The 11,627-nt window shown below is 35.3% G+C and overlaps 1 protein-coding gene across 1 annotated transcript; it reads right to left on the reverse strand.

Annotated features, from left to right (window-relative positions):
- Nucleotides 1-6,895: 6,895 nt before the first annotated feature.
- On the reverse strand, nucleotides 6,896-11,305 carry slc25a6 (solute carrier family 25 member 6). Its single transcript, XM_079426932.1, has 4 exons — nucleotides 11,086-11,305; nucleotides 9,383-9,869; nucleotides 8,228-8,368; nucleotides 6,896-8,138 (listed from the first exon to the last, which is right to left on the reverse strand). Exons 1-4 carry the CDS (start codon nucleotides 11,194-11,196, stop codon nucleotides 7,981-7,983), a joined length of 897 nt encoding a protein of 298 aa, XP_079283058.1. The 5' UTR covers nucleotides 11,197-11,305; the 3' UTR covers nucleotides 6,896-7,980.
- Between the last annotated feature and the right edge of the window lie 322 nt (nucleotides 11,306-11,627).

Raw genomic sequence — 11,627 nt, forward strand, 5'->3', positions numbered from 1 at the left:
TACAGTTGTTCATTGTTTATTCATGCATGCATTAACTAATGTTAACAAACTTGTGATTTTAATAATGCATTAGTAAATGCTGAAATTAATATTAACTGAGATTAATAAATGCTGCAGAAGTATGGTTCATTCTTAGTTCATGTTTACCAATGTTTTTAACTAATGTTAACTAATGAACATTAGTTACCAGTTTATTAAAATTAGTCCACAGGTTCCGTTTAAACATTCTATTAAAATCTCAAAACGCATACTTAACATTTAAGAATCAGGGAGTTTCCCAAAAGCATCGTTAGCTAACTATGATCACAAGTTCCGTTGAATTCTATGTAACGTCGTAACAGGTTAATACTATATACAAAACACTTGGGGTCTCCAAATATATCAAATATATAAAGTGCACTAAAATTAAAAGAGTTCACTCTTTTTTCATTGGCTCATTCGTTCATTTAAATCTTTTATTGTATTTTTCTATTATTTGTTTTACTGGGTAAATGTGAGAAAAAATATTTGTCATATTTGTATATGTTGAAAAATTTATATAAAATCCACATTTCTGAGAAGTGCATCCCAATATGTGACCCTGCCTGGACCACAAAACCAGTCAAAAGGGTCAATTTTTTGAAATTGAGATTCATACAACATCTGAAAGCTGAATAAATAAGCTCTCCATTGATATTGAGAATATCACTTTTAAAGTTGTCCAAATGAAGTTCTTAGCAATGCATATTACTAATTAAAAATTAAGTTTTGATATATTTATGGTAAGAAATTTACAAAATAGCTTCATGGAGCATGAATGAATAATGACTTTTGGCATAAAAGAAAAATTTATAATTTTGACCCATACAATGTATTGTTGGCTATTGCTATAAATATACCCGTGCTACTTATGACTAGTTTGTGCACCAGGGTCACATATGTGCAACCCTATCTAATGGGTTTTGACCAAGTCAAGAGAACATATAAAAAAATGTAAGGCAAGCAGAGGAATTAATTTGTCATTTTCATAATACTACTACATATTGTGTATACATTCTTGAAGTCTCTGAGATAACAAATACTGTCTTAATAGACCATGAATGTATACATGACCATTGTTTCAGAGATGCACTGCATCCCACTGTTCCTTCAAGATCTCTACTTGTAATAGAGATTAATGAGACTAGTGCTCAGCATTTACGAAACGTTGAATGACACTGACCACACCAACCTTGTCATTTCAATTGTGCCACAGAGAGGACGGAGGTGTCAAGGTAGGAAGTGAAGGGGAAAAGAGAGCGTTGATTCAAAAGATGAGGATAAATCTTTGAGCAGCACTCGATTCCGTCTGGGCTGCGGAGTAGTTCTCCCCCTCTGGGAAGGGCTGCATGTCTGCAGAGAAACCGAGCTAAGACGAGACCTGTCAGGAACAAAGAGCGAAATTCCAATGATATGTTTAGCTAAAAGGGTGAGAGAAAAGTGAATCAAAGCAGTGCAGGATCAAAGAAACGCTTCAGTAAAGTCAACTTGGCCGCCAAGAGACCAGCAGGGGATGCATATGATTTATAAGTTGTGCTTCAGAACCTTCTGATGTTGAAGAATTGATTGTTATTGTTGCTAGAGAGAAGAAGAGGGAGATATGGGACTGAGGTGGAGGGTCACCTATTTGCGCTTCAGACGTGGAGCTCTGTGATGTGTGACCGTCGTCAAACACTGGTCTTGAACAGAAGCACTGGAACACATCAGGGCCAATAAGCCACTGCAACAAACGTTGGAAAAGAAAAGCGACAGTTGTTTTGTTTGCTTTGACTTGACTTACATGCAATCAAACAAACAGCTTTTGAAAGTCAACATGACTGCGAATGATGATCAATGGCAGATTGTTTGAGTCAAGGTCACGGTAAAGGTCAACTAAAGGGTCAGTGTCAACAGTGTAGCTTTGCTACAAGAGATGTCACACTTTTTGATCTACTGTTGCTTTGAACTATCACGACGTGAGATTTACAATGTGGTATTTACAAGTGCATCTGCATTAGCAACCCTGCAGAATTCTGTGGATATTCAGATTAAGGGCCCTATTTTAATGATTTAAGCGCATGGTCTGAAGTGCACGACACATCTCCCATTCCCTTTAAGAGCCAGTTGCACATGCACCATGGCGGATTCGCTATTTACATGGCAGAATTTGCAAGAGCAAAGACTGAACGCTTCTCCAGAGACGAAACGGATCTGCTCGTGAGCGAGGTTAAAGCACACAAGCAGACCATCTACGGGACAAGCCGGATTCCACCAAAGCCCCCTGACAAAAATACACAATAATAATCTTTTACGTTGTAATCCTTTCAATTATAATATTTGGCATGTTTGAGTGTTGCTGAGTCCCTGTGTGTGTAATAAGCAGTGTATGTGCGTTGTGGACCCGCCTATAGGTGCATATTATGCGCTCTTTAAATAACAAAAATATATTGTGCCATTGACTTTAGACCAGGTTTTAGTTGGTCATTGGGGCAGTCTATTTCAGTTGCCTCAAAATAGCGGCAACAATGCCCCTGAACACACCTCATTTTCAGACCAGCATGCCCATGGGAGCACAAATGGGTGCAAATGCATTTGTTATTTAATCAACGTGACGCAGGATGTGAAAATGATAACTGCATCAGGCTGAAACTAGCAAAAAACACTTGTGTTGCGCCTGGCGCCGCATTGCACTGGGTGTACGATAGGGCCCTAAATGTTCATTAATATGTCAATGTAACAGTACTGGTCACTTTCCAAACCTACTTTTAGTCAGTTATCAGGTTTGGTCATCATTGACATTTTGCACATGACAAAAGCAGCTGAACAAAAACATGTTTATTGTGAGCTAACCACACTAACCATTCCTTTGAGGCACAAGGTACTGTGCATGTCAGATGTTTCTCCATATCTCAGACCATTATCAGCCTACCGCAAGCACCTTTCTGCAGAGTTCTTGTAAATTATAATAATAATAATAATAATAAGTGCATGTTTCTTTTTTTCTCTCATCTTTTTTATGGAGAATACCTTATTATTTGCTTTCAGTGTTTAGTTCTTTTTTTATTTGATTTGATTATTTCATAGTTTTTGGGTTACAATATTACAATAAATCCAAGATAAAATAAAAGACCACTATTATTCAAAATTGTGCTATATATATATATATTATATATTTTTTTCTATTAATATAATAATATTTAATAAATTACTGATTCTGAAGTAAAAAAAATCCTTAATTTAAAAATAACATAAAATTAAAGACACAACACCCTTACAAATACATGTTGCTGTTTTTTTTTTTTTTCACGGATCACACTATTAAAGAAGAATAAATACAAGATAAAATAGAGGACCTAACTATTATATTAAAATGTGGAAATAAATAATTTTTAAATATTTTTTTAAATAATAATAATAAACATAATATTTAATAAATGACTGTCTAGACTAGAGGTCAAAATATTCCTTAATTTACTAACAAGAAAAGCCTATCTACTAACAAGAAAAGCGTATTGAAGGACTGGATGGCAGATCTACAATGGCCTTCATTTTAATATTTATTATAATATTTCTTGAATAATTATTAATCAAAGTTACATTTATGCATGTTAGAGAATAAGTTGAATATGGCTTTAGTCTGCCTTTTTACTCTCTAAGAAGCTGCTCTCATTGTGTGTGTAACCATGCCTGATAAGGTTTAGGGCCGAGGCAACCTTGAAGCACGATAAGTGTTTCTCTGCATATGTGTGTTAGTATCTGTCTGTACAGGAAGAAGCTCAGACAGTCCAGGACAAACGTTCCGCTGCCGATGTCCAGCGTATCAGATATACGTCTTCGGAGAGGCGTATTGCGTATAGGACCTCTGATCACTCGTCACTAAAATAGTCATCATCAAAAGATATGCTTCAAGCTTGCGTCCATATCTGGAAATTGTCTAAGTTTATCTAGATTTTAGAACCAATCAGAATTTTGATGACTTATGCATTGACGCAATTAGCAACCTCTGTTAGGGTTTGCTGGTGTTTTTGAATTGTAAAGCAGAGCGGCCTACGAACTCCGTGCGAGTGTTAAAGCTGACTCCTGCGGATGAAACTGCAAACTATTTCTTCAGTAAATTTCTTTAATTAATCGAAGTCTGACTCATTGTCTTTGTTCATCATACCTGGTCCATGGGTTAACTGTTATTCCCCAACAGTATATTTTAAACAAACATAAAATTAAGGACACAACATCCTTAGATACATGTTGCTGTTGTTTGTGGGGTTTTTTTCAAACAGAATGAAAGAGTATAAAGGTGCGTGACATGACAGAGAACATGGCATGCAAGACATCTGAAGCGAGCAGTGAGTGTATGTATGTGTGTGTTTATGAGATGCAGCCAGCAGACTGCGAGGTAAGAGTGGTCCACTGGGACAACTCAGAAATAACAACAAAGAGTCATCAGAGGTCTGGATGAAAGCCCTGTCATGAAATATTTCACTTCTCACAGTCCACACCTCATTGAGCATGTGCTCATGGATTGACTGACTGAGGCTGCTGCCAGAGCACATGGGATTTTGACCACAACAAACCTTGGCTCTCAGTGCAGTCACATTTAATATCACAGAACACAATCACTGCATTACGTGTAACTGTGCTTTAGCTGTGCTATTCGTTAAAGGCATAGTGGGTAACTCACAAGCTTTGCTTTTTTTCCATGTTAAGTCAAAATGGCTTTAGAATTTCTCGGAACTGTGCATTCAGAATGGATTTTTAAAAGAACAAACAAACAAAACAAATATAAAGAGAAAGAATCCCATGCTTTTAACTGTTAAGAATGTTGAAAATTCATGTCTATTATGATTCTCGACCTGTTTCTTCTAGCAGTTCATCTTACTTCTCATAACCATTACCGTTTCACTTTCATTTCAACAGTGCCATCAAGTGGACTTCTTGTCTACTTACTAGTTGTAAATTCAGAAATATAAAAGCCCAAGCTTCATTTTTTATTGTGTAGTAATAAAAATAAAGTGCAAGTATTTGGATTTTCACCAAATTCCAGAGAAAATGTATAAGAATTATCTGATTCATACTAGGATAACACAGATAATGGTTTAATTTCATGTCACATGTTCTCAGTGAACACATAGTTTTCCAAAGTATCAACATGTGGAAACAATTGTACATTTCCTGCTATCTGAAGAAAGTTAATGGTTTTAAACCAGTCATTTTAATATCAAAGCACTTAACACTAGTAGTATATAATTACTTGCAGGCTGGCAACTCCAAACCCCTGTCAAGGTTGCATTTGAAGAAAATTACTTAATATTTATCTGACATGTACAGTATGCTTGGAGTCGGACGAGGCAGTTCACATTACAGAAGATTGCTTTGTATTATGGCCATTTTGGTAAATTACATTGGTCTTTGATCTCTGCCAGTTGATTGACTTGGAAACATGGTTTTCATTATAAATACTTGCAAAGTCTGTCTGTTGATACTAATAAACAAAATCAGAGACATAATAGAGAGACTGTGTCCAGCTGTGCTTAAGATTGTAGATCAGCTTGATTACAAAGCTTTGAAATAGTTTTTGCTCACCCGTTATTGCCATGTATGGATGCTTATTACAAACAAAATATGAAGTTTCAGTGAAGGTTGTTCTGTTATACTATATACTACCAGAACAATATTTTATTATGTATTATTATTATATTATTATATAGTGTGTCATGTAGGCCTAAGCTTCTGCTATAACATACGAAAACAGCTGGCTTAGCAACAAGGTAAACATTCACTACCATACTAAAATGGTGCGAATTTAAGCCTTGTACGTCAGTTTGAAAAAAGTTACACGTTTTAAAACATCAATTAAATAACGTTTTAAATTTATCTATTTATTTATACATTATAAAATGATTTTTTTAATTTATTGTTTTATTAAACTACATTTAAAAACACGAATTAAATAAACTTCTTTAAATATGTCTATTAATTTGTCCATTTAAAAGTGATATTAGGGCTGTCAGTTTAACGCTTTAACGTAGCCTAATTAATTATTTATGAAAAATAACGCGATTAAAATGTTTTAAAGCAGTTGAAGCAACATCAAAAGTGCAAAAAGTTAATCAGAAATATACATTTACACCATAGACTGTTAAAAAAAAAAAAAGAGTCGACTCTGAATCATTGAAACGAACATTAGCATGTTGCCCGCCCACTTGTTGGTCTTTTCGAGTTGGTCTGAATCAAAATGCAAATTCATTCACATTTTGTTCTTTGCATTTTATTCTGTTAAATGCGTCGGAACAACAACAACAACAAAAAAAAAACAGCAGGAGCTGTCCAATAATATTTGTTTTAATTTAGTGAGCAACCTTATAATTTAGAAATGTCTTATGTTGAAGGGTTTTCTACCTTTCACCATGACACAGTCCTCCTTTGAGGTATGGCCACACCCACCAGTGTCATTTACATCAACCAAAACTATTTGATCATTTAGAGAAATAGTGCTCCTTAATTAAGAACCATTGTTATGCTCTGAAAGTGCAAACACATTGAGCACAGTACAATCAAACTTAAATTACCCACTTTATCTGAATTCACCCTATCTAGTGTAAAATGCATTTATGAAAAAAAAAAAGAGGGTGAAATAAAAATTCCAATAAAAATACATTTTGGCTAAATGCCGTTTGCATTAACACAGCCAAAATTATCAAAAATGAAAAAGACGCCAATTAAGGAGGCCACAAATGAGCAGGTTTTGCGTGATGCCCAATAAAAGCCACAATCAACCAATAAGAATCAATTATTTGAGAGCACAGTATAATGATCGATTAAAAAAGGGTTTAAATATCTAAAAAAAAAAAAGTTGAATTGCCACAAACCCTAATTAAAAATTAAAAACATGAACGCATATAGGGTAGGCTATCCACTTTTATTAAATTTACAAGCATTCTTGTTGATCAAACATCACTGCAAGTAGTCTTACAGCCTTTCTCTCCATATAGTGTGGAATAAGATTACAATAGCTCTACATGCTAAAAATGGTATAATATTTCAGCGTCATTACTGAACTCACAATGCCCTTCCTTACTTGCCCTCGCATTTATACTTCTAAAAGCGGGATCTACTTCATCAAGATCAGCCTGACGCAACCAAACACTGAGACTGACAAGAAAATGACCATGAAAATATGACTCCCCTCATTATCCAAGATGGAAAATACTTAAGCGGACTTCCAAAAAGAGAAATCATGGAAATACACTTTTTGTGTCACATAAGGTCTGACTGTGAAAGCCATGTCTCTGGCTCCACACATTCTCTGCTGGAACACTTTTCTAGGCTCTCTTTCACTGCTGAGATACATAGAGGGCAAATCTGTTGTGAATTAAAGCGTCATATTTAATACGTCTTTGATTCCATCAGACACCAGCTCTCAGTTGGTTTTACAAGCCCAACTTGAGAAAACGTTTAAAGTGTGGAACGTTCTTCTGTGTTTGAACTGTGATATTGTATACCCTTGTTACCACAGACCTTGGCTAGAAGAACTGAAAAACTGAACTGAGCGACTACAAGAACATAGTACTCAACAAATGCAGGGCAAAATGCTGTTTTGTCACGCCATCTTGAGGAGGTATTGTGGTATTGCATGATATTGATGGCTATGGCTCAGATTTATGAAGCAATATTATAGATAAAATCGATAAACTCTCTCTCTATATATATACATTCTTTAAATAATTGTGAGCATAAATATACAACAACTTTTCCTTATATTACCAATTTTAGAATTTTATCTGTAATACTGCTTTCTTTTAATAAAATATGGGTTATTTATCATTAACATTAACAAGGACAGAGCATTTTCTAAACATAAAAATATAGCAACAAACAAAATTAAAGAAAGTTATTAATTGACCACATCTGTGCGGAGTGGAGAGGGTTTGGCGAAAGCTTGACAAAGCTGTGAAAGCTATTCTACTATCTTTTAGGGTATATTTTTTAAACAAACTTCTTGAATTCATCATAAAGCACGAGCACAAATGCGCCCCCCATTCCTCTGAGTACATTAGACAGAGCCCCTTTGAAGAAAGCTTTTCCACCCTCATCACGAGCGATCTTTCTCCAGCAGTCAAGGGTCCCAGTGTACATAATATCCGCTGGGAAAACAAAAGACAAAGACCGGAGTTTAAATAAATGCACACTTGATGGAGAACAGTGCATATGTTTGAGTATGTCTGTTGTATACCTCCTTTGCGCCCGGACTGCATCATCATGCGACGCCGCACAGTGTCAAATGGATAGGACACCACGCCAGCCACTGATGTCACAGTTTGTGCAATCATCCAGCTGACCACAATGTGGGTGTTCTTTGGGTCAGGAAGCATGCCTGCACAGCACCACACACAATAATGCAAGCATGTTTCTTATATAATTGAAGAACTGGCTGTGTGAATTCAACTTGAATTGGCCATATCACAAGATCAATTAATGACAGAAACATTCTGAATATTAAGTTGTAATTCAAAGAAAACACAGGTAAAGCATTCTGGGAAATTAAGTGATCTTTCACCCTGGTCCCCAAAAAGCTAAATAAAAATATTTAAAAGGCGATATTTCAAGCATTTATAAGACCTATATATTTGAAAATGTCAGGGCTTTTTTTTCTCCAAATTTTAATACTACTGTTGTTATTGTTAACTTAAACTATTACAAATAGTTTGAATGAAGTTGAAGTTCTAGAATTACTCAAATTCAAATAAAAAGAAATTAAAGCTAAATAGAAATATAAAGACTGTGCTAATGAAAACGATAAAAGCACACAGTAAAATTATTAAAATTTATAAACAGTAGTAAAATAACCAGGCTTTGTCAAGCCAGAGATTCAAAGTTTGTATTTGCTTTTCTAAAATCAGTGTTATTTTTATTGAGAATTGTTTACAATTTAAATTCATAAAAAGCTCATTTAAAATGTCAATAAATTGTAATATAATACCTATATTTAACATTTTTAAACAAGGCTGTCGAGCCCAGATTTAAAGTTTGTATTCACTTTTCTAGTAAAATCTATGTTATTTTTATTTTTTTATTTCAATTTATTATAAAAGAAATACAAATTCAAAATATGAATAAATACTATAACACTAAAACAACACTGTTTCAAGCATGGCTTTGTCATTCAAAGTATGTATTTGCTTTTCTACTATTTAAGCTACTATTATTTTGTTCAGATTTTTAAATTCTATTTCAAAACATTCAAATTGAATTCTGCATTCTGTTTTGTACCTCTATTCAAATGATTTCAAATTGAAGAAATACACTAGAATTTGAAAGGCATTCTCAAATCAATCCTCAAAAGCGCACAACCCTGCAAATCACATCGTTTGAAGCACAAACCTATTACCTTTAGCAGTGTCATAGACTCCGAAGTAGGCGGCCCTGTAAATAATGATGCCCTGGACAGAGACGTTGAAGCCCTGGTACAGACCCCGCAACCCGTCTGACCTAAAGATTTTGGCCAGGCAGTCGGTCAGCCCATTGAACTCTCTGCCGCTGCCAGCTTTGCCAACATCTGCAGCCAAGCGGGTACGAGCGAAATCCAGGGGGTATACGAAGCAGAGGGAAGTGGCTCCTGCAGCTCCCCCGGAGGCCAAGTTGCCGGCGAAGTATCGCCAGAACTGCGTGTGCTTATCAACGCCACCCAAGAATATCTGTTTGTACTTGTCCTTGAAGGCAAAGTTGAGGGCTTGTGTGGGGAAATAGCGAATGACGTTGGCTAGGTTGCCGCGCCAAAAGGAAACAAAGCCTTGCTCCTTAGGAATCCTCACAACACAGTCGATAATACCTTTGTACTGCTTGTCTGCACTGATCTGCTTGCTGGCATGTTGTACCTATAAAGTGAAACACAAAATACTGTGAGATACATGATAGCTGGACTGATTATATTTTTTTGTGGTTCGATTGTCCTTGAGCAATATTTTAAATACTGAAAACTGTGAAATACCATTTTATCATTATCATTTAAAATGGTAATATATCATTACCATTTAAAAGAATCTTTTTTAGCAGTTTCTATAAAACACTTTCTATTTTAATACATTTTATAATGCTATTTATTTCTGTGATGATGCTAAAGCTGTATTTTCTGCAGTCAGATATCATTCTAATATGCTGATTTGCTGCTCAAGAAACATTTATTATTATTATCAATGCTGACAACAGCTGCACTTATTAATATTTTTATGGAAACCATAATGCATTTTCCTAATATTCTTTGATGAATAAGAAGTTCGAACGAAAAGCGTGTATTTGAAACAGAAGTGTTTTGTTAACATTATAAATGTCTTCAATCAGTTAAATCTGTTAAATCGACTGACCCCAAACTTTTGAACAGTAGCCTAGCGTATCACAGTTTCCACAGAAATATTAAGCAAAACTGTTTTCAATTTGGATAATTATATGAAACGTTTCCTCAGCAGCAAATCAGCATATTAGTATGATTTCTGAAGGATCATGTGACACTGAAGACTGGTAATGACTACAGTAAATTCAGCCTTGTTATCACAGGAATAAATTCAATATATTAAAATAGAAAACAGTTACTTATTACAGAATGTTACTGTTTTTACTGTATTTTAAATCAAATAAATGCAGCACCGGTGAGTTAAGAGACTTCTTTCAAAAACTTTTTAAAAAATCTTGAAGATTCCAAAGATTTGCATGGTAGCATTTAGTTCTGACATCATTTACTTCTGATTTTAGATGCCCTTCTTGGCTAAATCAACCATAATGTAAAAAGTCTAGGCATGCAACATGCCACCCATCCAGCTGCTGGAAATTGACGGTACATTTGGGTTACTAAGATCTATAAATTGAGATCCACATGAAAGAATGGCAGAATAGAAACTAGGTATTAAAATGACTATTTGAAGGATGTGGATGTTGCAGACAGACAACACATACATGGCCTCTGAAGGACAAAGCCAGTTCGCATATTTATAGCCACACAGCAATTAATGTTATTCTTAAATACGAAAGAAAAGGGTTTATAGATTAGCATGCATCATGGCAGAGTGCGGTGAGGGAAGTCGAGATGATGATTCTCACCTGCAGCAGCAGTTTGACTCGCTCTATCGGCGCGACTACAGTTTTGGAAATAGCCGCTGCGACCCCCCCGGCCAAGAAGTCTTTAGCGAAAGAAAGTGCAGCATCAGCCATTATGATAATACTTAAGCTTAGTGTATTATAAACACGATATACTGAACGTGCTGGCAGAAGCAGGATAAGCAGGAGGTAGAGCGGAAAGTGATGGGGATGCTGCGAAGGACACACTGGGCAACTATCGGGGTTTCTCGCGATATTTGCTCCAGGTTCGAGTAAAGAGACGCTGTGTACAACATAGCTTCAGAACTCACATTTTCATGACATGCTGGATCTATTAACTAATTAATAACGTTATAATTAATTGTCCATTGTATAATGCCCGTTAATATTCTAATTTAAACATGTACCATATTATTCAAATCTAAAAGAGATTTGAGCTATAAACCAAAATACAAAACCAGTCCTGAAGTATATAGTGCCAATTATATGTCTGTATAATTGGACTTTTGATTTAAAACCTCATAGTTATGATATATAGGTCCTGA

This window comes from Barbus barbus (genome assembly GCF_936440315.1).
Source record: "Barbus barbus genome assembly, chromosome: 10".
Classification (NCBI taxonomy): Eukaryota; Metazoa; Chordata; class Actinopteri; order Cypriniformes; family Cyprinidae; genus Barbus; species Barbus barbus.

Bases quoted from the DNA above. Each gene is read 5' to 3' on its own strand.
- slc25a6 (XM_079426932.1), bottom strand. From the start codon at position 11,196: ATGGCTGATGCTGCACTTTCTTTCGCTAAAGACTTCTTGGCCGGGGGG. The intron at 9,870-11,085 runs GTGAGAATCATC...TTCACTTTATAG, and splicing joins GAGTCAAACTGCTGCTGCAG to GTACAACATGCCAGCAAGCA. The intron at 8,139-8,227 runs GTATACAACAGA...TTGTTTTCCCAG, and splicing joins GCAGTCCGGGCGCAAAGGAG to CGGATATTATGTACACTGGG.